The sequence below is a fragment of the Aspergillus lucknowensis genome (assembly GCF_044049455.1).
Source record: "Aspergillus lucknowensis strain CBS 449.75 chromosome Unknown BJX67scaffold_31, whole genome shotgun sequence".
Lineage (NCBI taxonomy): Eukaryota > Fungi > Ascomycota > Eurotiomycetes > Eurotiales > Aspergillaceae > Aspergillus > Aspergillus lucknowensis.
In genome coordinates, this window is record NW_027263575.1 from 277,097 (window position 1) to 304,876 (window position 27,780).

The 27,780-nt window shown below is 51.3% G+C and overlaps 7 protein-coding genes across 7 annotated transcripts; 2 read left to right on the top strand and 5 right to left on the bottom strand.

Annotated features, from left to right (window-relative positions):
* Positions 1-100: 100 nt before the first annotated feature.
* Positions 101-5,895, bottom strand: BJX67DRAFT_382798 (1,3-beta-glucan synthase component-domain-containing protein; the record flags this gene model as incomplete). Its single annotated transcript, XM_071033308.1, has 3 exons — positions 101-383; positions 450-5,699; positions 5,756-5,895. The coding sequence occupies 3 exons, from the start codon at positions 5,893-5,895 to the stop codon at positions 101-103; spliced, it is 5,673 nt and encodes a 1,890-aa protein (XP_070884554.1).
* A 4,190-nt stretch (positions 5,896-10,085) lies between these two features.
* On the top strand, positions 10,086-12,319 carry BJX67DRAFT_179675 (glycoside hydrolase family 72 protein). Its single transcript, XM_071025174.1, has 5 exons — positions 10,086-10,364; positions 10,419-10,456; positions 10,512-10,537; positions 10,595-11,350; positions 11,419-12,319. Exons 1-5 carry the CDS (start codon positions 10,281-10,283, stop codon positions 12,135-12,137), a joined length of 1,623 nt encoding a protein of 540 aa, XP_070884555.1. The 5' UTR covers positions 10,086-10,280; the 3' UTR covers positions 12,138-12,319.
* A 411-nt stretch (positions 12,320-12,730) lies between these two features.
* Positions 12,731-13,088, top strand: BJX67DRAFT_358419 (uncharacterized protein). Its single transcript, XM_071029567.1, has one exon. It carries the CDS (start codon positions 12,816-12,818, stop codon positions 12,990-12,992), a length of 177 nt encoding a protein of 58 aa, XP_070884556.1. The 5' UTR covers positions 12,731-12,815; the 3' UTR covers positions 12,993-13,088.
* On the bottom strand, positions 13,005-15,559 carry BJX67DRAFT_358420 (SprT family zinc-dependent metalloprotease). The gene is made up of 2 exons (XM_071029568.1): positions 14,373-15,559; positions 13,005-14,306 (listed from the first exon to the last, which is right to left on the bottom strand). Exons 1-2 carry the CDS (start codon positions 15,284-15,286, stop codon positions 13,265-13,267), a joined length of 1,956 nt encoding a protein of 651 aa, XP_070884557.1. The 5' UTR covers positions 15,287-15,559; the 3' UTR covers positions 13,005-13,264.
* Positions 15,560-15,650: 91 nt separating this feature from the next.
* Positions 15,651-18,540, bottom strand: BJX67DRAFT_358422 (uncharacterized protein). The gene is made up of 8 exons (XM_071029569.1): positions 18,489-18,540; positions 18,240-18,413; positions 18,074-18,166; positions 17,885-18,003; positions 17,600-17,831; positions 17,416-17,516; positions 17,203-17,362; positions 15,651-17,152 (listed from the first exon to the last, which is right to left on the bottom strand). Exons 2-8 carry the CDS (start codon positions 18,283-18,285, stop codon positions 15,723-15,725), a joined length of 2,181 nt encoding a protein of 726 aa, XP_070884558.1. The 5' UTR covers positions 18,286-18,413; positions 18,489-18,540; the 3' UTR covers positions 15,651-15,722.
* Positions 18,541-18,679: 139 nt separating this feature from the next.
* On the bottom strand, positions 18,680-21,986 carry BJX67DRAFT_358424 (class I alpha-mannosidase 1A). Its single transcript, XM_071029570.1, has 2 exons — positions 18,994-21,986; positions 18,680-18,929 (listed from the first exon to the last, which is right to left on the bottom strand). Exons 1-2 carry the CDS (start codon positions 21,471-21,473, stop codon positions 18,890-18,892), a joined length of 2,520 nt encoding a protein of 839 aa, XP_070884559.1. The 5' UTR covers positions 21,474-21,986; the 3' UTR covers positions 18,680-18,889.
* Positions 21,987-22,684: 698 nt separating this feature from the next.
* Positions 22,685-25,984, bottom strand: atgI (autophagy protein ATG9). The gene is made up of 2 exons (XM_071025177.1): positions 25,033-25,984; positions 22,685-24,971 (listed from the first exon to the last, which is right to left on the bottom strand). The coding sequence occupies exons 1-2, from the start codon at positions 25,791-25,793 to the stop codon at positions 22,856-22,858; spliced, it is 2,877 nt and encodes a 958-aa protein (XP_070884560.1). The 5' UTR covers positions 25,794-25,984; the 3' UTR covers positions 22,685-22,855.
* Positions 25,985-27,780: the final 1,796 nt, after the last annotated feature.

Below are 27,780 nucleotides of genomic sequence, written 5' to 3' on the forward strand. Positions count from 1 at the left end.
GCAGTAACTTCAAAGGCGCCGGATACTTTGTACATCTCATTTCCATGTTCCATATCAAGATAATGTAGCAGAACGCAGTTCGAAAGGAACAAGGCAACACCTAGTACGAGCCTGGCGACGCAACAGGCTTCCAGCCCTTCGGAATACCGGATCCAGTGTAACTGTTGATAGTGTCGTTGTTGTTCTTGTCAAGGGGCTGTAGGAGTTCCATCGGGATAGAAGGAAGCGACTTTGTATCGATTTGGTTCCTAGCAACGAGCGGCCCAACAAGAAGGGCGAGGAACAGAACAAGCATAGCAAAGTACAGGATGGCGAAACGAATCACCCTTCTCTTGCGAAGCTTGGACTGTTTGAGCGAATAGATTGGGGGACGGATTTGCCGGCTAGACTCGAGTCAGATATCAAAGGAAGAAAAAACTAACACTAACGGGCGGAGTCGGAAATCTTACCTTGGCCGCAGCCAGAAGAGGATGACCGAATGGAACTTGTCGATGTATGGAACGCAGAGCGCGGGCAGCATAACAAACAAGATAACATGGCCAATGACAAAGTCTGCTGCGAAGTAGCCCAGTTCCGTGATCTTGCAGAGAAACTCGCGACCCGGTTGAGACAGGGAATGCCACCCCATACTGTACCATTTTCCTGTCCACCAGGCAACATTTGACTGGTCATGCTTAAACTCTCGCGTAAGAGCAAGGGAAATGATAAGCTTGTAGACGAAACGTTGAATAGATGCCATAGCAATCATGCCCATCAGGCACCGGGGCCAAGACCAACCCTCGAGGAAAAACATGACCTCAAAAATGGCAAGCAAGACAATAACGGCAATAGCGTGAGCGATAGCTGCTAGCACAGCGCCAAACTTCTTGCAGCACATGCTTAACAAAGGCCCCATACAGCACGCCATGCCAAAGAATGCACCAGCAACACCAGCATTGATACCGATGGGTCCGAATGCGACAATTGCAATGCGCACGATGGCGTTGTAAGGTTGGGCGCCCTCGACTCCGGTCCGAGAGTTAATGAAAAGATACGGAACAAGAGTCACCGCAACCAAAACCAAGGGAGCGACAATTTCACTAAAGAAAATGTTGGTGATGCGAGCCCTAGGGACATCGCCCGATCCTTTCTCCGAGGGCACGCCCAGAAGCTTCCGCTTGTAACCAGTGATGCGAGTCCGGGACAAACGGCAGAATCCAATCCATGAGGACGCGTGGGAGCGGGAGTTACCACGTGAAAGCCAGCGAATATAATCGCGGTAGTCAATAAAAAAGTCGCTCCATGCAAATTGATGAGGGTTGAAGAGGAAAGGCGAGATGCAGAGGGCGAGGAGCGAAACCCAAAACCAGATGAGAGCGGCAGTCCAGACGGTGGAGGTCGAGAAAAGCAGCATGAGCAGCAAACGTGCACCAGCATAGATTGACGGCCCCGCAAAGCGAGAGTACAAAACGCCGAACGGGATACGAGCGGTTGCGAAGCCACGGCCCGTACCAATATAGCGAGCTCCGCCGAAAGAAAGATTTTGATGGACGGCATTAGCGTAGATCTGGCAGGTGAATACCTCGAACATGAAGGAGAAAGAACCGAAGTGCTTGGCCAGGCGTGTGGCCATGCGCCACACTCCTCTCTCCGTCAATTCTTGGACAGCCAACGGAACAAACGAGATGAAGAAAACAATGAAGATCGAAATCACACATCGGTTGACCCAGTTGACGATCGGAGTAAGAGGGGCACAAAACGTTGGCCGGAGCGGATCGGTGATGGGCAGGTCAGAGTTGTAATAGCAGGTTATCGTCTCATGCTTCAAGGCTCCCAAGTTGATCAAAACAATCATGAACATCTGTACAGACAACATGATGAACATGTTGTTGACGTGGAAGCCAGGGTGAGCATAGTAGAAGGATAGGAACCGGTCGAGAGGCAATTGAGTACCAAGATAATAGTACTCTCTTGACAGCATTTGCTCACCCATACCAGTACCGACCTTGGTGGTGAAGTTTAAAATAGAGCCAAATCCAAGATCACGACCTTTACCACATTGGAAGTACTCACAATGCTTGATGCGACCACCGCGAATCATAGCGTTCATACCGGCGTAGATATCCTCGTTGAGATGGAGACCCTTCTGGGCTTTGGATATCCCGCCCCTGGTTGTCATAAAGACACCATTCAGAAAATCAGGGTGACCATAATGTAATTTTCCGCCGATTTGAGCCAGAGTCCGAGCGAATAGTGTACCAAATGTCTGTTCCTTACCAGCTGCAACATCACCAAGGACACCAATGTTCTCGGAGAAAATGTATTCACGAGCACCAAGGATAGCAACGGGAGCCTCCTCCGAAGTGGGGATGCCAGGGGTGTAGGGTGAAACATTGTCAGTCGTCAACTCCTCAAACTCGGCGAGAACGCTACGAATCTTCAAACACTCTTCAAGGTAGTTATCCTGGTTGGCATCGATTACCTGGATATACTCGCCACGGTAGAAGATGATCGAATGGTTTTGATTATCAGACTTCCCGTCTCCGAGAATCGGGTTACCAGAGAGCTGAACCCTAAACTTGGGCTTCCGCATACCATTCTCGAGTAGCTCGCAGTGACCATCGATCAAAGCCGAGTAGAGGCGTGGCTCTTCACCCTCATTCGCTGGGGGTTCTTCATCAAGGTACGCAATCTGAAGATCCGGATAGGCTCGGAGCAGGAACTCGGTGTTTTCCCGTTCTTCCTTGGTAAACTTCGCATAACGCTGCATCGAAACACAGATCTTGAACTTGCGGCGGGCCATTCTCTCGAGTTCACGTTCCAGCTTCTCAGAATTTCCACCGAACATTTGTACGACTTCAGGGTTTTCAACACGGTAAAGCAGCTTGATGGCCCTGCTATAGTTCATGAAGCCAGAGACAGTTCTATAAAGAGTCTGAGAGCGCAGAGAGGACCAGATACGAGTGCGGAGCGTGTACTCAGGAGCAGCCGACTTGAATCCGATACAGTAGAAAGGCAGGTCATCAATCTTGCTCTTCGCAGCGTCCTTTTCGTTCTTTTCGGGCTCTCCGTTGAACTGAGAGGTTTCGTCCGCCAGAATCTTTGTGTCTTTAACAAAGCAATCCCACTCATGGGGATGAAGCTGCTTCAAGTACTCCAGAAGAGTCACACGGGAGTAGGGCTCGTCCTCGCGAATAATCTCGCGGAGAGAGAGAAGAATCTTCTCGCTGTAGTGAGGGATCAGGACAGTGAACGTTGGCATGTTATCGACTGGGAGAGGCTCAGGCATTGGGGTCGATAGTGACTGGGCGAAGAATGAGATACGGCGTTCGGCTTCGCTGCCGCGTGGGAAGAATTCCGTCTTGAAGGACTGGTCTTCCTGCGAAACGAAGAATGTAGGAGCGCGCAGAGTTCGCTTGCCTTCTTGTTCGGAGGGAACTTGATGGTAGAGAAGTTTCTGGACGTGATCGATGGCGAGGAGATGCTCTCTGTACATCGAGATGATAATAGCGTTCCAAACCTGAGAGATCAAAACCTTTGGCTTGTATTTGATTTCCATGTCCGTGGTGGCAAGGACTTTGGAGTAAATACGCTTCGGCAGGCGAGAGAAAATGTTTCTCCAGGGCGACCAGATAGAAACACCCAGGTAGAATGACCGGGCAACTGAGAAGATGGTGTTGCAGATAATATACCACAAGTAACTGTCGAGGAAGAACAGAGTCAAGTCCATGAAGAACATGAGCCCGAGGAGGATCTGAGGTTGATGGCGACACAGTACATCTGGAACATAAGTAACACCAGCGCATTGATGGATTTTATATGGCGAAAGGTACCGGATTGGATCTTTGATGGACAGGGTCAAGAAGAAGTACGATTCGGCCAACTTCGCACCAAAGACACAGACCCAGAGACCGTAAGACATCCACATGTCGTTTCCCTTCAGCCTTGGGTAGCTGGCAGTAAAAGTCTGGCTGGCAACGTACTGGCGGCCGTGCTTCTTCAAATAGCTACCAAACAGGCCGCCAAGAGGCATGACCGCGAAGAAGAAAAAGGTGGCGAGGGCGATGAAAAAATGGACAATACCAACGGCGAGGCCAATCTTGTTATCGACTTTATTGGCAAACGCGAATACAAAGACGCCAGGGGCCAGATTGATGACGAAAACCAGGAGGAGGAACAGCAAACGTTTCGTAAGATGCTGAGCGCCTGCCCAACGACGGGGAACATACAACCATTCTGCGAGGGTTGCCAGGATCTGGATGAATGAAACAACGGCGCCACCAAAGCCGACGGCAGACCAGTATCTGGAGCCTGGTGGTTCGTTGTTTAGCTGCTGCTGATAGCCTTGGGTGTAAAGGGTGGGAGCATTGTACGCCGTGAAGAACCAGAAAGCACCCAAGTGGATGACCCAAATGCGGTTGAAGTTTGTGATGAGATGGAACCATGAGCGAGTCTCCTTGTAGGTCTTGAAGAAGACCTTTTTCCAGTTCACCTCCTTCAGTTTGGTCCACCTCTCGGCGGGGGGGAGGTCGACGAGTCGAGTTTTATCCTCCAACACAATGCGCTCAATGCCTTCTGGATACCAGAACAGTTGGTTCATATCATCATAACCAATAATCTGGTTATGGTCACGTTCGCGGCGAACATACTTTCCATCCAGAATCTCGTAGCCTTGATCGCGGCAATACTGGTAGAGAGGGGTGATAATCTCGTTAAGGTAGGTAAATTCCTCGACAGGTTCCACGCGGTTCTGGCACTCTGGTGAGTTGTAGTAGTCGTCTGCGCACTTGAAGATGAAGCAGAGACACTCTGGCAAAAACCGAACCTGATTTGCCTCACCCCAACACAGCAGGTAGAGAGCGAGTTGGCGCACCCTCTCATGTTGAGATATCCGGTTCATGCGTGTCTTCCATCTATACTCGGCAGCTTCCAAACTGTTGTCGCCTTCTAGCGCTGTCAATGTCCCCTCCACATCTTCGGGGTTTTGCTCCGCCTTCTTCTTGGCAGCCTTGCGTGCCTTTCTTGTCTTCCGGTCGGCTTTACCCAGTTTCATATTCGCAAATCCAACGGCATCGTCGAGATCCAGATGGGCAGCGAAATACCAGCGGCGATAGTTTGCATTATCACCCCCGATATAGTCCGCATGTAGGGAGAGAAGGGCCTGGTTTGGAGTCATACGGGAAGCACGAGAGTCCAGCTGTGTCATCAGATGGTCGTACATGTTCCGCATGCTGTCCCGTTGAAAACCGAATTTATTCACTAGGTCAATGAAGATGTCTTCGATCTCTTCTTTGGAAACTGGGACCTGGCCGTCGGATGCCCAGGCGGGGAAGGGCTCTCGGGATCGCTGGCCAGCAGGTAGGGCATTGCCGTAATCCATTCCGTACACAGGAGTTGAGGCCCCAGACGAGCGGTTACCGCCGTATGATACCTGTGAAGAAGGGGGTCGGTAACCGTAACCGCGGCCGTACTGGCTATCAGTGTAGCTGTTGTACCGGTCGTCTCCGCGTCCGTAGTAATCCATGTCGGCAGCACGAGCGGTCTCAGATCTCATCGTGAAGTCACTAAAGGTCTCGGATTCTTCCTCAGAATCACGAGCACGCCTTCCTCTGCCATAACCCTGGCCTTGGTCGTAGTATGTGTCGCCATAGTAGTCATCGTGGTGGCCGGCATCGTAGTAGCCACCATCCTGGTACCCGTGGTTATCTGAATAGTTATAGCTATTGAAATATTAGTCATTTTCGTCTCTCAGACCACGATCCAACGGGATTATTACCCTCGATCATAGTAGCCATCGCCATAGTCATGATTGTCATAATAACCCTGGTTATGGTCATCTTGATAGTAAGCGTCGTGACCTTGATGGTCATAGCCATCATCGTAGTGGCCTTGGTAGCCTTGTGGATAGCCCGACATTCTGACTAGCGACAATTACTGAGCTTCTCTTGGAGGAACATTAGCCCCTCCCACAATCAGGATTCAAACATCCGATATTTCTGGCGACAAGGCGAAAACTCACAAAAGCAACGGCCCATTAAAGATTAATCTTACTAATCTCGATGGATTATAGCATGGATGAGCGATAATTCAGACGTATTGGGAGAGGGAGTCGAAGAGACAATGCACCAGGCGCGTCGTGGAATATCCTCAAACTTGACGATTGTCGCTTGGAGGCTCCGGACCTGTCCGCGAACCTATATACGAATCAAGTTCAATCGAAAAAGATCCCTTTGCTGCCTCGGGCTGGATAAGGTGCAGTTGAGCGGTGCTCTAAGGTTGTCAAACGAATGGAGGAAATAGGAATGGTAACGAGAGGAACCCCGTTTGCGAAGGCAGGAAGGAGCACCGCAGTCCGCCGAGTCACTTCCTCTTCCTTTCCTAGAACGAAAGACAGACGGAAGGAAGGAGAAGAGTGCTAGGTCCGTAGGTGTGGAAGCACAGAATTTTCGAAGGCAAACAATAAAAGAGTGGACTGGGACTCAAAAAACACGGGGAAGAAGGAAAAGCGAGGCCGCAAAAAGAAAGAATGGGACCCAAGTCAAGGACCAAGGGAGGGAGGAGAGGCCTGAGTTGGATGGTCAGCAGCATGAAAAGGGAATCGACAGGGAAAGCCAGACGAGACTGGCTGGCTGGCCACTGAGAGGGGGCTGTGACTATTTTGGGCTTAAAGTTTCCAGTTTGATCTGCTAAATTACCGTCCTGATACGCAAATATACCCTGTAGTGTTGGTGAGACGCCGGAGCCAGCGGTGGCTCCCATACAGAGCCCGTACCACTCAGGACTCCTGGAACCACCGAAACAACGTCAATGAACCCACCCAACCTTGGAACCTTGAACCGAAGACGGAGGTTCCACGTAATGATATCTGGACTGAAAGAGAAACCTCAATGAGCCATTATTGACATGCAAAAATTCTGGTATTTATCCTCCGCCAGTGTAAACTGACCGTCCACTTGTCCTGCCTGGTTGATCTTCATCGTCCAAGCATTCTGATCTTGCGACGTATTCAATTTCCGAAGACATCCGTCACTGTCTTCGATGTGGTGAGATGAGGACTTCGTCGGACTCCTTGGTTCTTCATGGAAGTCATGGTGCTGTGTTCTCCCTTCTTGACCTGATGATTCACAGGCCCATGGTCTGGAAAAGCAGATTCTGGCTCTGTGGAGGCTCTCAAGCTCTCTGATGTACATCAATCAAAGCCCACGGACAAGCCTGGCTGGTTTACCAACAAATAAATATCTCAAAGCGCAAGAGTCGAGAATCCATGGAATCGCCAGAGCGGCCCCTGAACCAGACCCGCCACATTGTTCTTTGGCCAATTGGCTGAATGCAGCGCGACTCGCCGTTGATAGTGTGTAACCGTTTTACCAGGATTTTCTTACTACCCTTGCCCCGCGACTGCTCTGCTGTGGAATGCAGGGGTGCTTCCTCATTCCTCACAATTCCTGTCTTGCCATCCAACAGCATTCATCTCGAGCCACTTCCCCATACCATCGTACCCTCCAGTGACAGATTGATGCATGCGTCGCTACGCAAGTGTGGGCGAGAATTCATAGAAAGAACAGCTCCGGGGTCCAGTGTCCATACTGCATACCAAGGCCATGCTCCCGAGTTCTAACCACCATCCACCTCAGCCATCCTGCAATGGTAATTCAATCCGAACGACAAACCTTCCAGTCGCCCGTTTTCAGTCAGGGAGTAACTGAGGTGCGCAAGGAACCACTATCGAGCATCTTGCCAGGCTCGACGGGAGGGAAATACTTCCGATTAAGACGTGACTGCTTCCTCACAAAGGATGAACCCAAGCCATGCTGAGAGAGAGAATGTTTCCTCAGTTGAGGACAAGACCAACCGGCCGGTCGGTCGGGCGTCCGATCGATTGATAGAATTTTCAGGCACCGCAAGGCACCTCCAGTTCGCCAATTATTTGCTGGTCCCCTTCCTTTGTGATTGTAGAGCCACTCTGCTTTGTACAAGATGGTAAATCTCACCCCAGGTTCGAGTCTGCAAAATCTGAAATTCTGAGAAAGAAATTGGCACAACACCAACAAACGCGGTGGCCAACAACCGAATCCATGATCTCATCTCCGACGATCAAATGGGATGAATAAAATTAAAAGACCCCACTGTGGCCCAACTTTTAGTTTTTGATCGATGAAGTGGCCGTCTTCTGGCTCCGTTTGATCGGCGCTCAGAATCATGTTCACAGAGCTTCAAAGGCCTGCCAGATTGGCAAGCTGCAAGTGTTGGCCAAGTGCGCAGGAACAAGAGAAATCCATCAGATTGGCCAGCTTTGGCTCAGGTGTCCTTGGCTTTTCTTCTCCTGAGATCTCGGTCCACAACTCCATGATCCTGATTTTTGCCAAGCCTCTATGTGTGTGCCCCTGCACTCTGAAGTCTCAGGACGGAGGAGAACTTTCATTTCAGTTTGATGTACCTCAGAGAGATGGAAGTGATCTTGATGGCCTAGGGCGAAACTGCACAGTTCTCAATAGTTTGTAAATGCCCACAAGCATGCGTCGAATTATTTATCCGTCAAGAGTCCAAAAACATGGAGATCGTGAGATCCGTTGAAGCACGACCGTGGCAGTCTTCCATACGCCACCTCTCGTCAAAGTCCACACGTCCACTGGCCAGACCTCACTGGTCTTGTCCCGTCATCAACTGCTAGATTTCTTACGGTATCTTTCAAAAAGCCGAATTGCGAACAGCGGAACTTGAAATAAGAGAGGAAAAGTGCGCGTCAGCCACAACCTTCCCAAAGGCTGGTTGGAATTGTTGGTGTCCATGTTTGAACGAGGGACGCTGACGTTCTCCCGTTGGCGTCGGATTTGACAGCCACCTCCAAGGAACGAGCGGCCGCTCAGGTTCCTCACGGTTGCGAGCTGTTTGTTCTTGAGACACTGAGGATTCCGGCGCCAGAAGACAGTTTCCCAAATTCTTTGAGAAACACATCGGCTTCAGACAACGCCGTCACCGAAATCAACCTCCCAGGTCCAGGCAGCGAGATTTCGAATCAATTTCATCCATGAATCCAGACATTCATTGGATCACCACGCAGCTGGATTGTTTCAAAATGTCAATTCTCGGCCGATCCCGAAACAAGGGTGGCGGTGCGGTGGTTGGACACGGTGGGCGCTTGTATTGAACGCGGTATTACCGGTGGCGAGTGCATTGCTGTTGGTGGTTGACCGGAGAAAGGGGGCGCTTTGAGAAGTTGCAGGACTCGGGTCCATCGTCACTGGCATCCATGGGCCAGGATTTTCCAGTTGAGTCGGCAGACGAGACCATCCTGCTTTGCCACACCTACGTCTCACAGACATGAAGCTGCACCGTCAAGAGCATTCGATTCTCGACCGACGTGCAGCGGGGAGTGCTGTTCTCGAGCTCAGAAGCCGCTGAGTCCGAGTTGGTCACCATTTTTTCACCAATCCATCCAGATCAAACTTCAATGAACCTTCCACTGCACACCGATTGCGGTTCGGACGCACCCACACCAACTATAAGATAGCACCTTAGACATTCTATACAAGATACAAACGCGATCTTGGTTCAAACAGCATCGAATCCTCCATTAGCGAGCGTTGGGCGTCTCTCACTCACACAATATGGCGACCATCCGTTTCTGGGTCCACGCCTCGTTCCATGCCCAGTTTACCTCGGGGCATCCCAAGCCAGGATCTGAGAGGTGACGTCGGCAATTGCGTGAACAGTCCATCCCAATGTCTCTATTTATATACACCTTGAGCGAGGAGAGAAACAAGCTTTTCCCTGGAACCCCTTCACCCCTGAATCTCGACGGCTGTGGAACCAGCTTGCGTGTTTCAGACCTTTTGATATCACGGCAACCCGTCGTGGAGATGCTGAGAGGGTGTCTGCACAAATCATAGTGACGATGAGTGCACATCATCGAAAATCCCCAACGATCAACCACTGCGGATTCCGCTCAGAGCACGCAAGAGTGGACACTCTCAACACTCATTCATCCAATTCTTGGTCGACTTGAAGATGTGCGGGCTCTGATACCTTGCAGCCTGGGGTTCCAATGGAAGAGGTATGAAAGTGCCCAAAAGGCCCTTCTGCGATCACTCTCTCTTCTCCTTCTTCGTATCTCTGGGAATCTGTCGCTCTCTTTTGCCTTCCTCCATGCTATATTCTCATTTTTAATGCTGTTCATTCTCTACACTCACTTTGGTCTACTTTCTGGAGCATCTCAGAGCCGATATCTTTCCACTTGTTTGTTTGTAAAGCTAGCTTTTCGCGCCAACCTGCATCAAATACCTGCACCCTAGAACCTCAGCATGAAACTTTCCAGCACCATTGCGGGCACTGCTCTCTTCTTGAGCGGCGCTCTCGCCGCTGACCTCGACCCAATTGTAATCAAGGTACGATATACCACTGCGGTCAAGGGGGTCAACGCAGCCTAACCTATTTTACAGGGTTCTAAGTTCTTCTATCAGAGCAATGACACCCAATTGTACGCCGTCCTGTAAGGTCCATGGCTCCTGAGCTTTGCTAACCAGCCATTTCAGCTACATACGCGGCGTTGCCTACCAACGTGTGTCTCATCTGATCCATCCTCTGAGTGAGCGGGCCCAATGTTAACAACTTGTAGAGGAGTATACTGGCCCTAATTCAGGCGATAACAACTACAAGGATCCTCTCGCCGATGCCGAGGCATGCAAGCGTGATGTCCCTTACCTCGAGAAGCTCAATGCCAACACCATCCGTGTCTATGCCGTCGATCCTAACGCAGACCACACCGAGTGCATGAAACTGCTGAGCGATGCGGGCATCTACGTTATTGTAGACCTTTCCTCTCCTAGTGAATCGATCATCCGTAACGACCCTAAGTGGGATTACGATCTATTCTCACGCTATGCGTCGGTTATCGATGAGCTGTCCCAGTTCACCAACACCCTGGGTTTCTTCGCAGGAAACGAGGTCTCAAATGACCCTAAGACTACCGACGCCAGCGCCTTTGTTAAGGCCGCCGTCCGTGACATGAAGCGGTACATCAAGGCCAAGAACTATCGGACCATGGGCATCGGCTACGCTACCAACGACGACTCGGCCATCCGGGCAGATATGGCCGACTACTTCAACTGTGGAAACGAGGAAGACAGCATCGACTTCTGGGGTTACAACGTCTACTCGTGGTGCGGTGACTCTAACTATGAGAAGTCTGGTTACAAGTCACGTACCGACGAGTTCCGTGACTACTCCGTCCCCGTTTTCTTCGCCGAGTACGGTTGCAATGCAGTCGAACCCCGCAAGTTCACCGAAGTTGGGGCCCTCTACGGCGACCAGATGGCTGAAGTCTGGTCCGGCGGCATCGTGTATATGTACTTCCAGGAGGCAAACAACTATGGTAAACTCCTTTTCCCAACCCCCTAAAAATTTAGTCATTCCCCCAGCTAACCAAAATTCGTACAAAAGGTCTCATCTCAGTCGACAACGGTAAGGTCCAGACCCGCGCAGACTACAGCTACCTCTCCGAGCAGCTCGCCAGTGCAACCCCAACTGGCACCCAGAAGGGCAAATACAACCCAACAAATACAGCCCTGGCCTCCTGCCCGACCGTCGGCAAAGGCTGGCAAGCAGCCTCTGACCCCCTGCCCCCCTCTCCTAACCAGGACCTCTGCACCTGCATGATGAAATCGCTCACCTGCGTCGCAAAATCCGACATCTCCGGCAAACAACTTTCCTCAACCTTCAGCACTGTCTGCGGGTATCAGGGAGGGAAATTTTGCGAGGGCGTCAGTGGGGACCCTAACTCTGGCAAATACGGGGCGTACAGCGTCTGCACACCCGAACAGCAGCTATCCTTCGCCATGGACCAATACTACCAGGCCCAGGTCGAGCAAGGGAACGGTGATAACGCGTGCGACTTCGATGGTGCCGCACAATCGCAGAGCTCCTCCGAACCGGAGAGCGACTGCTCATCCTTGCTTGACGCCGCCGGTACCTCGGGAACGGGCACCGTTAATGCGTCTCCTACGGCTGCAGGCGCTCAGGGCGGCTCCAATGCCGCGGCGGATACCTCGGATGGTGCTGGCGTCTCCGTTACTCCCAGCAGTGTCCAGGTTGGGGCTCTGCAGATCGGCGCCTACGTGGCAACCGCTATGTTTGTCGGGGCTGCCATGGTTCTACTTTAAACTGGTGCCGATTCGGCCCAGGTTGCGTAGACGGTCTGGTTTCTTGCGTTCTAGTTCTGTGCTTGTTTCCGCGTATGTGCATATGCGTCATCTATATCATTCTTCTACAATCCTCCCGGGCACCGCCACCCGCTGCTGTAGCTAGAAGTCCGGTAACTACCTAATCTTACCCCTATTCCAAATTCCCCATCGCTCGTAGTTGTGAGGATATCACGTCAGGTCGAGGGCAGGCCGGCCAGAAACCACTCCAGCCTGGTTATACAGTTGTAGGCTATAGAGACTCCTTGTCCAACCAATCCTAGACATGATACTCTCCTAGGAAGACAAGCAGCCACGTCCCAGGATAAAGTCTTTATTTGTATATGTAACTGCCCAACTAGCACCATTTCGATAAGACTGTAGGTCCTTTCAATGAGAGGGATATATATATCCTGAACCACCCAAACGCCGCTAAGGTCATCCGCTAGATAGCTGAACAGTAATGATAGTACAGGATCACGTGGCAATTTAGAGGCGCCCCGGAGAGAGCAACAGTACCTCTAAGTGTTTGAAGCGAGAAACGGCATTCGGTCTGGGGGTTGGTGCTGGGTGCCTGGAGCGGATGAAGGGAGCGTTGAGAAAACAAACTGATAATGGGAGTAGCTAATTTGGCGTATATTACATTAATTTTGACGTCACATGGGAGGAGGGGGGAATAATCCTCAGCATTTGGCGTCTTCCAACACCCTTTTTTTCTTCGTCTCTGCTTTGTCGTTATCTGTCTTGCTGTCGAGGCCGCGCCCAACGCCCCGAAGGCGAGCCCTGGGCTCACCCAAGGCTGCAACCCACCCTGACGATGGAGTGTTCATCTACTAAGAGGGATATCGCCTCACACAAACGAGGTGTTCATTCCATGAGCTATGTTGCAGTACTAGTAGTGGCTACTAACTTGTCATCTCCCCCTCCTTCGTCAACATTTCGCAGAAATCGTTCAGATGGAGCCAGAGACACGATCACAAAATGTAAGGGAATTCGGATGTTGGCAAAAATAGAGGGCTGTCCTCGCTAAAAACCGTCTTTAACCTCCAACGAACTCCAAATTTACAATAACCAACCAAATATTAACACCGTATAGCGCGCAATCCACCTTACGGGCTCAGGCTGATTACCTGTAATGGCTTCGACCTGTTGCTCGGTGAACTCACAATCGGCCTCTTTCTTGGCGAAACGCTCCTGGGTTTGGGCTTAATTTGCTGCAGAAGGCCCTTGCACTTCCCGCACCGGTGTCTAGTAGGATCGATGCTTTTGGAGTGCCGCCCGTAGTTCTGGCAGCAGTCAACGCAGGTCCAGACATACTTGTAGTCGATTTTGTAGCTATGCTTCGTGGTCACTTCGATGCGTCCGCCGCCGTACACCGGATGGTCCTTCAAGGCGTCTTTGCACTTACGGGCCCACGCTTGGAAGCTAGCCCCGTGCGGTTGATTGCGAACATTCGAGACGATATAGTTGGCCAAATGACAGTACTCATGAGCCATTGTGTTGATCAACCGGTCCTCGTCATCAATGATACGCTCCGCCAGTTCGATTGTGGCGAAGTGCTTGGTGACGGCGCGTGATGGTGTCTCGCTGCCAGAAGATGAGGGAGAAGAGGAGGCCGACCGCCTGTCTCGCTTCCAGCTTGCTCGTCCAGCAGTTGTCTGGAGCGTCTTACTCCAGACAACATGAACCCCACCGGTCTCTGCAGAAACTCTTTGGACTTCACCACCAGAAACTGCATCATCTAGTGTTTTGAGGAAATGCTCCGCAAGATCGGCTTTCTTGTTATCAAATGACCGTTTTTGTGCCAGTGCAGCTTTCTTAGCGTCGATTTCCGCTCTTTTTAGGGCCGTCTTACTGGGGCCCTTCACTGGCATCTTGGGTCCTGAGCGCCTCGACATAGACTCTAATTCACACTCGGACTCGTCAAACTCTCGTAGTAATATGTTGGTTTTACGTGGCGAGTGTTCATCAATCCAGTTGTTGGTGACCTCTAGGCTCCAGAACGCATCGGTGCTTTCACGATGAGGAGTGGGTGGGATACAGACCCTCTCCTTCGTTGGCGAACGCAGAAGATTTCTGGAAGGACTTGATGGGGGAGTGCAGAAAGGAGAATCGTCAGGCTGCAACTGAGGGTTGTGGTCATCTGTGGCCCTGCCTGGAGTTAGATCTGCACTATATTGACTGTAGGGCGGGCAACATAGCGGTGACAACACTTACTCAAACAGGTCAAGCTGAAGTTGGGAGGAAGGGTCATAGTTATCCTGTAGCTTCAGGCTCTTCATCTTTTCAGAGACATCGGCCTGGAAGAGCTTCCTGGAGACCGTATCCGGCTTTAGAGACGGAGTCGCAATCGCTTCCGGCAGGGAGGGTTCCAGTCGGAGGCCTGGCCGGTGTGAAGACTCGCGCAGAGCATTCTCCAGGTCGATAGTCGAATTTGGCCGTCTGCCCCGAAAAAGTCTCCTCCTTTGTGTTAGTGGGGGAGACACGTTGTGTTGCTCCTCTTCTGTTTCGTCGTCCGATGTGCCGTGATAGCTAAGATCGTCATTGTCACTAACAATAAAGTCGTCAAGCGAATTGAAGCTGTCGTCGTCATTCTCGTTCTCCGACTCGGGATGTGCCTGGCGGTATGCTGTGAACTGCTGCGTGTTCCTGTTCCTTACAGGTGAGCGTGTAGAGGATGCATCGGAAGGGTTCCTGGAGAGAGAAGGAGGTTCTGCGTCGAGTTCCTCCTCCGCAGGGTCGTTCTCCTTGTCGTAGTTGTATAGTTCCGACTTCCGGTTCGTCCGAGTTCGAGGCTGTTGTGGTAGGGGTAGGATTATTGAATTCGCTCGTGCCAGCCCCAGCTTCAGAGGTGTTGCTTTCTTGGCTTTTGGCGTGTCACGCTCGCTCGCCCCATCGCTGTCGGCAAATATATCAAAAGTCTGCTCGGATACTGTTTTTGCCCTTGTCCTTGTCGACTTGCTCCTCATCAACGGTGGCCTTTCGGTTGTCCGTGACTCTTTGTGATGCTCCTCTGGTGCATGCGACGGTGGGCCTGGAGCGGCGGGATGCCTTGCGGTCAGGCCTCGCGATCTTGTCCCTTCCTGTGGCTCACCCAGCTTGGCCTGACTTCTCGTGTTGAGTCGTGCCATTATTCTGCCCACGGGTCTCTTCTATAGTCTCCGCTGGTGGTCGGTGGCGGGTCGTTCCTTCTGTTCCCGGCGCACCTTTCAAGCCCTGAGAGAGGGAGATTGTGAGGCGTCGCAAGACAGAGGGGGCAACTCACTCTTTCACCTCTCCCGCTTTCAGTTCTGGGGCTGTACCGATATGTCCGACGTCGTAATTACATGAGACTGCAGAGGGAGAAAGCAAAGAATAAGCTGATCCAAGAAAGCCCAACTCGTTGGTGGGGGAGTTGTGATGTGATTGACGGAAGTCGTGGTTGGCACGGCAACCCGGCCAGATTTCCCCAACAACTCATCAACCAAGCTCTCGACAAGCCGAAAGGAAACAAGACGCAAGTTTTATCAGTAGCTATTTGATTTCATTAGATTTAACGTCTATATACACCCGGATGCAGATCTCAACTCAGTGTAGCGAGACGTTCTGGACTGCCTCTTCAACACTTATCGTAGCGTGTCCATTCGTGCTCCTCGTCTTCTCAGGAGAGACGTTCTCAAAGGCATCGTCCGGGTGTAGCAAAGTGGCCGAGGTACCGGTGGTATTAATGCTACTCACGCTGCTGAAGCTGTTATGGCTTTCCCCTGACTTATCCGAGGAATCCGTATTTGTGTGTTTGCGCCCCCACCGTCTTGTCGGAGGTGGTTCGGGCTTATAAGCCTGTCTCTGGCCTTGACCTTCGCCGCCTGGGGCGCGCGAGGGGCTTGTTAGGGGTGTGCAGTGGCTGGAGGCAGAAAGCTGATTGTGGATTGCGGAGCGCCGAGGCGGCGGAACTGCTGGGGGCGGGTTGGATGCGGAGCGACGGGCAATGGGATGATGAGCAGGGGGCAGGGGCGGGACTTGATTTTGTGTGGCTGTAGAGTTTCGGCGTTCTGTTTCTGAGATTACTTTGGTGGAGCTTATGACGGGGGTAGACAAGAGATGAATGGGACTGTTTGGCCCGGTGCTGGTGTTGTCTTCCTCTGCGATACTTTCTGCTGCGACGGCTGTAGCGGGCTCTTCGTCACCTATCGTCTGTCTTCCACGCCAGCGCCTCGTCTTTGGAGGTAGGGGTTTGACCTTGTGCTTCGTTGGACTCGTTTGGGCTTCAGTTAATGGGTGACCGTGATGGAGGCTTGGGGTGATGACGCCCGGTTTCTCACGCTGGGAGGCCACCTCATGCACGCTGAGGGAGGATGTCGAGGCTGGATCGAGATGCATTCCCAGTCTGTTAGTTTGGCTTTGCTTTCGGGGTGTTTCACTAGCGGACACCGGCGAGTTTAATCTATCGACAGAAGTGAGCGGCAGGCCCTCCGGGGAGCTCTCCCGCGTATTGACGGAGTACAGCGTTTGTGAGGATTCTAGAGAGGTCCCAATGTCGGCGTCCGATAGGAGAGTACTGTCGATTGTTGGCAAAGACGAAGTAAGGCTATCTCCCCTCTGCGGGAATCGAACAGTCTTGGACGGCTCTGCTTCATCCCGTAGCCAGTCAACGGATGCACATCTCAGAACTAGCCTCCGCGTTGTTTCGTCGACTTCATCAAAATGCATGATCTTGTCACAATCGGCTTCAATTCTACCAGTTAGTTGGCCCCGAACGAGCAAGCTAAGCATACGCCTGAGTTCATCCTGCTTATAATGGGGAGGTAGTCTCAGCTGTGTGTGTGCTAATAGCGGGTAGAGGACTCTGAGGTAGGTATGTCGAAGGGCCGCGGCCTCCTCTGGGAGGTCGAGGAGATTCCGTATCAGGATATCGACTAAGACGTGGAGGTCATTTGTGAAAAAGTATTCACAAGTGCTCGGGGTCGTGAAGATAAGGTACAGGAGTTTAAGAGTGAGGAGCTGCAGCGAGGTTTCGGCTGTTCTGTCTGTCAGAAACTCATGCATAAAGAGTGATTCGCAGGACTACCTTCTCGATTGATGAGGAGAATAATATTCTCGCCAAATGTTTTATAGGAGTTCCTATGCATGGATAGAACTTTAATGACCTTGTTGGTCAACGAATTTGAGGGCGATTGATCGTCATTCGGGTAATGAGCAGAGATCATGAACTGCTCATTCAAAACCAACTATGGTGCAAATTAGCTTCTGTTCTTCAATGGGGGTTAGGCAGACGACATACAAGTACGCGAATCACCGGATAATGGTATGGATCATTAACATCATACGACAGATTCTCGATCGTATCAAACAGCCCCCCGATAAATTCGTCATCCACAAGAACTACCGTTTTGAGACACACGTCAACAACTTGCTCATGGAGTGCGCCTCATGCGGGCACCCGCGACCCGACCACGGCAACTCACCTAAATCTCCGATCCTTATCCTCTGTATCCTCGACATCTCATACAAAAGGTCCATCAAAAGCCGATGTAAACCAGCGATACTGTTCTCCCTGTGTGCGGTTTGCGCCTGGAGCAACTCGAGCAACCTCGGAAATACACCCTCCTCATTCATCGTATGGAATGAAACTTCATGTTGCCGGCCGTCGAGGAGGAGAAAGGACGCAATCATTTGGAGGGTCGCGGGGTCATCTTCCTGACTCAGTTATGAGTGGAGGGGCTTCGCAGAGACGGAAGGAATGGCCGTACCTGTAGTAGGGCGTATATCATCTGTCGCCGTATATAATCCGTGTGAGCTACGAAGATCGCCGACGATATCAATTTGAAAGAGCATTTTGCGACCTCGAACTCGGAATGGAGATACTGTTCTGTTGGAGTGGTTGGGAGTTGATTAGCCCATGTGGTCCACATAGTCTTCTAAGAAATGTGCCTGGTTACCTTTATACTGGGTAGCTAAGCTCAAATATGCTCGCAGAGCGTTATCGATTATGTCTTCCGAGGAGCAAGGGGCCGATACAATATCCTGGATGTCTGCGCGGTGTCGGACCAGTTAGTTCTGGTGTGCTGAGATCGCGGGAAATGAGGGGGATAATAAGAGGCGTACTGGTCCAGAATTGCTGCTCGTTTTCCACGGAGACTTCAAGCTCCATTTCCCACAACTCGATCGTCGTCGTCCTCGGGCCTGTTGGGTCTCTGCCGCACTCATCCCGTCGTGCGCCCGTCACAGAAGTTGGCAGTTGGCTCCAGCGGAGAGGAAGACGGGGAGGCAAGACCGTTTCTGGGCGATGGTGATAAGAGGAAAGGCTACGAAGAGGCGAGTGAAAGGCCACCAAGAGCACAGAGAAGGACTAACAAGTAAGAGGGGGTAAACGTGGCAGAATTGCCTTGTTGACGATGGCAATGACGATGACAAGAATTACTGAACAAAGCATGTGGCTGAAACCCACTTTGGCACTTCCTCCCACTCTTTCCCGCCTCACAAGTTACAACTATAACTATTCGAACAGCTTCTACGATCTACTTATATAATTACTGTTTGTGAAACCCATGTATGCCTGAATGGAAACTGAATGTCGACCAAGGGGCAATAATCTACAAGATAACAAACATGAAGCGGAAAAGGTACAGACGAAGTAAAGTTCCCTGTGGAGATTTTCAGTCGGGTTTCAGGAAGACTGGCGGAAAAGTGGTATCGATACTTCTACAGACAGTTGATACGGGCGATTGCAAAATTGGTATCGGTATTTGTATCCATTAGAACCCAGGGCGCTTGAATGGATGCGCCTCAGTGTTGCTGTGGAAGAGGTAGGTCAGCTTTTCAGGAGAGGATCTTTGCCGCGGGGGAGGAGGGCACCTACAGCACATATTCATCAAGGCTCACCAGGTCCGGGTCACTGAACAGAAGGTAAAAGTACTTTAAGGTCTCCGCCAGCCAAAACGATTCCATACTGTCGAGCGGTCGTGGGTCCTCGACAGTAACGTCGGCGATGGCTGAGTTGGCTAACTCCGTTCTCGTGGCCTGGTCAATAGCCTTGAACATTTTCCACCCCTTCTCACGCCAGTAAGAGTCTCCCGTGAGGCGGTACATGATGAATACGGATTCGATCGCTTCTGGGCGGAGGAGGTATTTGCGAGACGAAATCCCGATCATGCCCGGTGGAAGCCGGTCGCTTAGGATCTTTGCTGTAACGAACTCTTCATGCGACGATACGTCTTTCGATGGACCTGGGTCGGCATCTCTATCCTCAATTCCCTCAAGAGTGGTCGATGTCCCCGACCCTTGGTTGTTGGTTGACGTAGCAGACTCAGAAGTTGCGACGACATGCCAGTTCCCTTTCTCAGGTTCAGCAGACCGCTTGCCATGTGACCTTTGCCGTTTGTCCGCATAAGGATCTAGAGCCTTATAATAGGCTTCTTCGCTCCACTCACACTGCTCGCCTTTGACACAGGGAACTAGTTTGAATGCCTCTGGCATGATCCCAGTCTTGGTGGCCTCGTATGCCCAGATACAACCATCAGTCAGTTGACTACCCAAACTTAAGTCCTTGTCGATGCCGAACAACTTGGCCCCTACGGCAAACATGCCACCGGCGAAGCAAGTAAGGTGAGTACCTTCATAAGCAAATGTTGTACGGCCGGGCGGGTTCGCGTTGACGTTCTTTGACAGAGTGACTGTGGCCAAAAACCGGACATCACGGTGGTTCTTGAGCATTGGTTGGTAAACAAGATGCTCTCGTACTGCATCCATGGCCTTTTTGTACATAGTCTGATACTGTTCATTATGACCACCAAGCAGCATGTACTCTTTCGGCAAATACTCATATGTGGAGTCTCCGAGAGCTCCTAATCCGAATTTGTCAGAGCTTGAGAGTACATTGTTGAGTCCCTCAAAACAGTCTTGCTTCGGTGGAGGCGTCCGCGTATCCAAGGATTCCGAACTTGATTCCGAGGGAACGTCACCGTCATAATACGCGGGCTCTGCGTCTTCGTGAAGGCCCCTTGGGTAAATAGCTGCCGGACTCGTCGAATTGGATCTTGCCTCATGAGAGACTACCGAACCTCTGACCGGTTGTCCCACAGAAGCCTCTTGATCCGTCTCTCGATCGTATTTAGGAGGTGTTCTGCATCCAGATGCGTCGAGATTCAGAGGCCACAAACCGGGAAGCTTCGTTCCATCCTGGTACTTTTCAAGCTCGTTCGTGATCCGGGCAATCGCATCGTAGTACTTGTCGTCCTTGGTTAGCTGCGCCAGACGTGTGAACTCGAGGGAGAGTGATCCTAGCTCTGCGAGGACCGCCCTGACATCGCCCCGACGAGGAGTAGATGCGTACTCGGGGCTCCACGTGTAAAAGAGTGATGGCATCCGGTTTGGTGTATCGAAAGCGCCCATGAGGACCTCCGCGAGCTCAACAGCCTTGTCTAAGAGGACGTCGTACTTGTGCCCTGAAATGTCATACGCACCAAGCAATCCACCGAGATAGCGAATGACGGTTTCGAACACCGGGATCTCCTTCCTTTTGCTCACAGTGAAATCAATCTTTTTGACATAGTCGACTGCAATGGAGAATTCGTCCTTCAAACCCATAATCCACAGCGTATCCAAGGAGTCAACAAGTGTGGCGCCCCAACCATTGAATGGGTCCTTGTATCCACCACGGAGCGGCATGAGCTCGTCATGACCCATGGCAGAGACCTTATAACCGTTCCAGGAGTGTGTAAAGGTTGACTTGATAGCGTCAAGCTTTTGTAGACGCTGCATCTTCTCGGCGGAAGACTCATCCTTGAATTTTGCTTGCAGCCGAGGGAGTGACTTTGGTGGTTTAGTGGGCAGTTTAATCAGTGTCTTGGGGTCGATGGGATGCTGTTCAGGTGTTGCCTTCCAGTGAGGAACCGAGGGAATATCATCGACAATTTCATGATCGTGCGACCCTTGGGTTTGTGCATTCGTATGAGGCTCGTGGCCGCCAAGTTCCTGATCCTGTGATGGTAATTCGTCCGAAGCACTGGGGCGTTCTATCGACGGTGGACGGGTTGAGCTATCATCTGGAGGTGGAACATAGGATGGTTGTTGGTGATGTTGCTGTGATTGCTGCTGCTGTGGTTCCGGCGCTGAATCTGGGACAACCGGGTTCCTGCTCTCGCTCTCACCATCGCCATCCTTGACCTGGCTGTTCACGCCCTGACCAGAAGACGAGGGTTTATGATGATCGGCAGGCGCCGGCGGCCGAGGAACCTGCGAGACCGTGGAATGATCTTGGGAGCGGCTAAAATGGAGGATGAGGAGGACGAATACGACGGCAAATACTAAGGAAATGCGATAGCGACGTGCACGCAACATGGTCGAGGAGTCACTCGCGAAAGTGACGGGGTAGCGGTGATCACCGAACGGGGGACAATGTGTGGTCCGGGGCAGGAACAGAAGGTGGAGGCGCCGCGGCGCTGGGAGGGACGACGAGGACGATGGCAGCAGCCAATTCAAGTCATTTCGGTTCCTGAGATGCAGTGGTCGTGAGGTCGCGTGTTGGCAGCAAGTCCAAGAAAAGGACACAGAATTGATTTCTCAAACCGCCAACTGATTCGCTCTCTGTGATTGCAGGTGAATTTAATTAAAACTCTTGGACCGCTGTGGTTGTCGCCAAGTGCCTAGACCCTGGTGGCTCGGGAAGGGAGCTGGGAAGGGGAGGAGCGGAGACATGAGGCACCGTTCCGAGTCCGGAATCTCGAAGGGGTCAAAGCGAAACTCGACTGGGGGCTTGATTGACCAGAAATCCAAGGGAAGAGGGATCGAGCTTGAATTCGTCCCCGGGTCTCTTGCACTGTCTGGACACGACTTCGGAGGGTCAGGAGAAGTTGGGATCTTATACGTGGACCCCAAGTAACGACATGGACATTCCAAAAGCAGTGCTAAGTCAGAAAACAGTACGCTAATCCTATTTGGGCTAATAAAATCTTAACCTCACCTTGGAAATCAACAATTCTTGCCTTTCTACATGAAATTCAAACCCTCAGGACCTGTATTCTGGCCAATTATAAGTTGGGATTCATTTATGATCCTTTTAGAACTTCTCAACTTTCTGCAGCCTCTCGCCCTGCTGCCTTGCCCCTTCCCATTTCAAAAGGTCACTGGAGAATGATATGAAAGGCAGGACATAAGAAAGCCATAACACACGAGTCCTATTTAGGCACGCTAAACCTTATTTGGATGATGGGGTGTCCATGTCGTTACTTGGGGTGTCCACGGATGTGATTCCGGAGAAGTTTACTTCTTCAGCAGTCAGAAAAAGGGTCCAAGGGTCCGGTCTCAGCTTCGTTAAACTTGGGCGTAATTTTACCAACCGGTACAGCCCCTGCAGCCGCAGACCCTGCCCAGGTGGCTGAGCCAAAGAAGGCCGGTAATTTCATCCTGGTATATTTTCAGGCAAGCCCAAGAGAACCCTGGCAGATTTGATGGAAGGGAAAACTTGAACGAGCCGTCAATTTGCATTATAATAATATTATTCTTAACCCATGCAATCGAGTCTGGCCCACCCGGCTTGTGTTCAACCTTCGACAAGCGAGCATCACCCCGCCAGGCTCGGCTTGGGGGTATCGTCGTGGTCATACGGCCTTGTTAGCATCCACTCCTGGGTGCTTTGAATTGTATGGGCCGGGGACATGTAAAGACCTATGCTTCGTCTTAATTCGCGGGCTTTCTATCTCGTGACAATATCCAAGTATTCTTTAGAGACCTACGGTTGCGCGGGGTCGATTGTCCTTGTTCGCTTTCTGGAACTGTTGTATCAGCCCTAAGACACCCGCACCCTTTACTATGGCGTCTACGTTCTCCCCTTCCGCAGCCTCTTCGTCCTCTTCTTCGTCACCAGCCATATTCATTCGCCAAGAGTCCCCCAGGTGGCTATCACTTGATGCCCCATGGAGTGGCCTTGGTCGTGGTCGCGAGGGAGGTCTGCGGTTGACCGTCACAGACGCACCATTGTCGTTGGCAATAACTTCGGATACAGGTGGCGGCGGCGGAGGACGCGTGGGCCGATAGCGCTGTTGCAGTAGGATGCGGTTTGCGGTTCGGACTCCCGACGTTGATGGCTGGTGATGCGGGTCAAGGAGGACTGAAGGCGCAGGAGAACCGGCATCACTAGCTGTTGGTAACCCAAGCCGGGGGGCATTAAACATCGATTGTTGGCCAACAATTGGAGCGGCCGGTCCCATGCGAGCCTGGGAGATGTCGTGTCTGTCTCCGAAGTTACTAATTCCGACTAATGATGGAGATCCAAGCGACGGAAACGTGGGCGGGGGATGGAATTGGCGCTTGTTTTGGTAAGCTGCACGGGGGTTTCCTCCATAGTGATCCAAGAACCCATAATATGAAGCAAGCATTTTGCCGTCCTTCGTCGAGAAATAGTCGGCACGTGGGTCCTGTCTCACGTTGTTGCGGTTGCTTCCATGCTCCTGAGGGATGACATTTGTGCCCTTCTTAAAGTCAAACACCGCAAAAGAACAGAGGTAGCCCATACCGTCGACGTGGACGGTAAATTCCCGAAAGAAGTCGATAACGCGTTCGCTGCATTTGGGCAGACTAAACCACAAAATGAAGGGTGTGAAGATCATGCTGAGGATCTCTTCGAGGAAGATGACAATCTTCATCTGATATAACACCGCGAATTCCTTCCGGATATCGTCACTGTGCAACCTTCCTTTCCAGTGGCCCGGGCAATAATGAGTAAAGTTGATCACTTCAAGAAGGGCATACTCTGGATCGAATACATCCGTCTCTTCGGGAACCATACCCCGGGCAAATGCCCAAATGGATCCAAAGAGGCCAAGGTAGAAGAGAACCGTTCGATCGTGCGTCAGCTCAAATCCCAGAAACAGCTCTGGGTCCACAATGGATGCCACAGCCAAAACAGAGGCGAGTGCGCCAGAAACAAAGGCCACGAAGCCAGCAACCTGGACGGTCTTGTCTTTGGGAAACTGATCCACATAGCGAGTCGCAAATGGGTACGACATGTTGATTCGCCGTTCAAAAAGATGCCACAGCTCATTGAACTCTCGGAACTGCCATTCGGCGAGCGGCGTATATTGACGCGAGGAGAGCTGGCCTGGGTTCTTCTTGTACTCGTTGAAATAGCGGAAGAAATAATGCATCATAAAATAGACGACGATAAAAGGCGCTACAAAAATGTTCATAAATCCGGCAAACATGAAGCGTCGTCGCAGACCATCACTTAGAGCTTTTCGGTGGGTATCTTTCAAAAATAGCGTTCGTACTTGGCCTTGCTCATTGAAAACATAATCCATAATGCACAGGTTGATATTCCATTCCAGGGTCCGAGAGAATAGTTGCCTATTTTTCAGGAATGGCACCGGAAGTGTAAGATCTAGGATGTCCTTATTAACCAATGCAATCAGATAATTCTCTTTGCGCATCAATCGATTGGCGATATCATGGGCATCCATCCTCTGTTTGGATTGGCTACCCATGTACTTGCGGTGTTTCGCTGATATAGCTCCGGCAGTAGCGGGATTCGAGTCTCTCAGGGTCATCAAACGGCTGACAACCTCTTGCCAGGAAATTGTCTGGATCTCCGTGTCGGATATCCCGAGTAAGTAGTGAAAAAAATCGTGCATGTTTTTGAGTCTCCTGATATCCAACAAGCACTGGAAGACCTTTCCAATCCAGAAAAGGCAAAGCAACCAGAGCAAGAAAGTAGAAGACATGGTCATCTTCTTGGTGCAATTTTGGATTAATATTTGGTCCAATGTTTTACTCCCGCGGAATTTAGAGTAATTGATGCAGTTTGATAGGAAAGTGGTAAATCCCATGACAAATGCAAAGGTTCTGTAAACGATTAGCTAGCGGCCTCCAACTAGACTGACCGTCATGGGACAGGTGAGCGCACAAGAGACTTAACGCCCGGTTCAGCAGAATAGACCAGATTCCATTACCGAGGAAATATGTGTAGACATCCTTCAAAAAGTTATCTAGATTTTCCACATTTGCCCACATCCACATAGCTTTTTCCCTTGGATCTATTAAGGCCATATTAGGGTGACTAGCGAACCAAAGGGCACCTTGACGGTTTGGTCGGCGGGATATATGTGGCGGCCGTTGATTCTCGCTATTATCCCATCGAATGTGCTCGCGGCGGGGCGAACGTGCAGAACGATGGGGAGACTGGTCAGAAAGGTGGCGTGAGGGTGGGGGAGGTAGCCGCGATTTTAGGTCATCATCATCATCATCCTGATGCCCTTCCATCAAAAGAGAAGCCGGAACGTCGTCATCGTGGTCATTGTCATTGTCATCATCATCGACGGGACTAGGTCGGGGAGATGTCGGCTGTGTCCATCGAGGATTGCTTGGTTTACGGTGCCATGGACCAGGGGTACCCAAGCCTTCTTGCGGATCCCTCTGCATATTCTGGGGTGTTAGAAAGGTATCGCTTGGAGTCGGCGATTCTTCTCTCGTAGCGTCGGCCATGGCATCCTCAAGCTCCCGGTCACTAAACTGGTCCCTTTGGTCGACGTCATCTTCGAATGTCAAGCCTGCGCGCTCCTCCACGTCAGAAGTATCCGAATCATCGTCGTGCTGGCGGATGGTTTCGTATACTGACGCAGGGCCGTTCGGAGGAAGGAAGCGAGACAGGACATTCGAGGCCATCATCTTGATTCAAGTCTGGAGAGGCAAAAGGTCCGATCATCAGTATGAGCAAACGAAAAACACTCATGCAAAAACGGCCGATACGCCAGATACATCCTTCATGTGTCGGGCCGTCGGATGATGGGGCGGACGTTTTGCGGTTGCCCAAACTCGGAGATAGGTGTCGCAAGAGCGATACTGAGATGAGCTCCAACTGCCAAGTAAAATGAAGGCGATATGTAAGGAAAAGCGACAGTTAAGAGTTGAAGTTTGTCCCTCCAGTATTGAAGACTTGCTGTTCACGTGAGGATCGCTGGAGTAGATGACCGCCAGCAGCAGCTGATGACCAGCCTCGATCTCATGACATTGATAGAAGCTCTGGATCCCAACACGGGACCTTGGCAGGTATGATGCAGGCGGTCAGAAGTGGAAAGGGTTTACTGCCTAAGGCAGAAAGCTGGGTCGGTCATGTGATGACGCAGAACATCCTGTGCGGAGCATCCATCTTGGGAATGCAATCGTCGGACACCCTCTCCAACGAGGATGTCGGCCACAGACTTGGATTGTCCCAATTGAGAGGCGTCCGACTCCCCTAGTCCCCATCATCGAGAACTTCGAATTGCAAACTCGAAAGTCGCTGACGACACGAGTCTGGACACTGGGATCGAAGCACCAATAAGGGTCCTCAAGGAATTCAGACCCCTTGGGTCGCGCGGGGACTTTTTCCAGAGTTGATGATCGGGTTAATTCTCCTTTCAAAGTTCATCATACTCTGTAGTCTCACGAGGTGTAGATATACTCGGCAGAAGTACTGCGAGGTTATTGCAGATCGAGGTACAAAAACTCAGGGTTACAGCTCTTGGGGAAAGATGCCGAGGACAGGATGTGAGACATATCCATGATTCTTCTTCCAAGGTTCGGCTGTACTGCACGCAAGAAGATGGAAGTCCGCTGTCCACCGGAGTCAACGCAGGTGGGCTCGGCTGGCCTTGCTCTGTACTTTCTGGTCCTGCTGACTCCGCCCGAAACGATTTGAATCAATCACGGTGCCGGCGGATTGACAAACTTGAATCATGGCATTCGCGTGGCGGTTGGTTCTCCGGAATCAATGTCGGCAATGTTATTCTTGGAACGACCCCATCATCGATGGGAGTGGGGAGCAGTTGCTCGTCAAGAAGCCAACTCCCGCCCGAGGAGGTCAGAGGCACCAGTCTTTGTCTTCCTCGTTGAGTGCTCCCCTCGCGACGAGTCCGGAGCTCCTCCAACGGATGCCGGCATTCGCCTCCTCCTTCAGCCTCCTCTTATCTGAGCCCTGCCAAAATAAAGCAATTGAAGTCAGCCGAAGCTTCCCGTGTGTGCTCTCGGGGTGCTCGGAGAGAAGGAAGCAGCACGGAACAGCAAAGGGAGGGGAATCCATTTTTTCGTCGAGATATGGGAGGCTTCCTGCAGAGGAGCAGGTGTGATTCGACCATGGACAAGATAGAAAAGGGTCTTGCATTGAAAGTGGGCTCCAATAAGAACGGGATATCAACTCTCTCGACACACCGACTCAAGTTCTCGTCTCTGCTGTCATCAATTTCTCTGTCAATGATTCATAAGCGTAGAAACTGCACGAGGGGCCGAGAGCCGTTCTTATCGTTTATGGGGAGAAAGAGGGGCTCAATTGGATCTGTAGAATCGTAGATTTTTCGAGACTGCATGCTCGGACAGCCCTGGCTTGGGACAGAGTTCACCCGTCACCATTCCTGTGGATTCGTCATCAAAGGGCTGAACTCAACATGAATGGGAACCCAGTTCGTATCCAAGCTGGCAACTCCATAAAGAGGGCCAAAACATGTCACCAGCACAGAGTCCAAAGTTGTAGAAGGACGAGATATCTCCAGGGAAGGATAAGGATAATCACCAGCAATGTGCACCTGTTCCTGAGAGAACATTCCCTTTCTTATTGTTTGGCGCGCTCTCATTTGCGTCTGCAAAACCACCCCGAGCAATTTAAGTGGGAGTGTTGCTA

What these genes read in the sequence shown, in the direction of transcription:
- BJX67DRAFT_358424 (XM_071029570.1), bottom strand. Translation starts at nt 21,473, where the DNA reads ATGTTGCGTGCACGTCGCTATCGCATTTCCTTAGTATTTGCCGTCGTA. An exon ending in AGCCTTGATGAATATGTGCT is followed by an intron (nt 18,930 to 18,993) that starts GTAGGTGCCCTC and finishes CCTCTTCCACAG; the next exon opens with CAACACTGAGGCGCATCCAT.
- BJX67DRAFT_179675 (XM_071025174.1), top strand. Translation starts at nt 10,281, where the DNA reads ATGAAACTTTCCAGCACCATTGCGGGCACTGCTCTCTTCTTGAGCGGC. An exon ending in TCGACCCAATTGTAATCAAG is followed by an intron (nt 10,365 to 10,418) that starts GTACGATATACC and finishes CCTATTTTACAG; the next exon opens with GGTTCTAAGTTCTTCTATCA. An exon ending in CAGAGCAATGACACCCAATT is followed by an intron (nt 10,457 to 10,511) that starts GTACGCCGTCCT and finishes CAGCCATTTCAG; the next exon opens with CTACATACGCGGCGTTGCCT.
- BJX67DRAFT_358422 (XM_071029569.1), bottom strand. Translation starts at nt 18,285, where the DNA reads ATGGAGCTTGAAGTCTCCGTGGAAAACGAGCAGCAATTCTGGACCA. An exon ending in CGAGCAGCAATTCTGGACCA is followed by an intron (nt 18,167 to 18,239) that starts GTACGCCTCTTA and finishes GACACCGCGCAG; the next exon opens with ACATCCAGGATATTGTATCG. An exon ending in TCTCCTCATCAATCGAGAAG is followed by an intron (nt 17,153 to 17,202) that starts GTAGTCCTGCGA and finishes CAGACAGAACAG; the next exon opens with CCGAAACCTCGCTGCAGCTC.
- atgI (XM_071025177.1), bottom strand. Translation starts at nt 25,793, where the DNA reads ATGATGGCCTCGAATGTCCTGTCTCGCTTCCTTCCTCCGAACGGCCCT. An exon ending in AACCGGGCGTTAAGTCTCTT is followed by an intron (nt 24,972 to 25,032) that starts GTGCGCTCACCT and finishes AATCGTTTACAG; the next exon opens with AACCTTTGCATTTGTCATGG.
- BJX67DRAFT_358419 (XM_071029567.1), top strand. Translation starts at nt 12,816, where the DNA reads ATGGGAGGAGGGGGGAATAATCCTCAGCATTTGGCGTCTTCCAACACC.
- BJX67DRAFT_358420 (XM_071029568.1), bottom strand. Translation starts at nt 15,286, where the DNA reads ATGGCACGACTCAACACGAGAAGTCAGGCCAAGCTGGGTGAGCCACAG. An exon ending in CTTCAGCTTGACCTGTTTGA is followed by an intron (nt 14,307 to 14,372) that starts GTAAGTGTTGTC and finishes AACTCCAGGCAG; the next exon opens with GGCCACAGATGACCACAACC.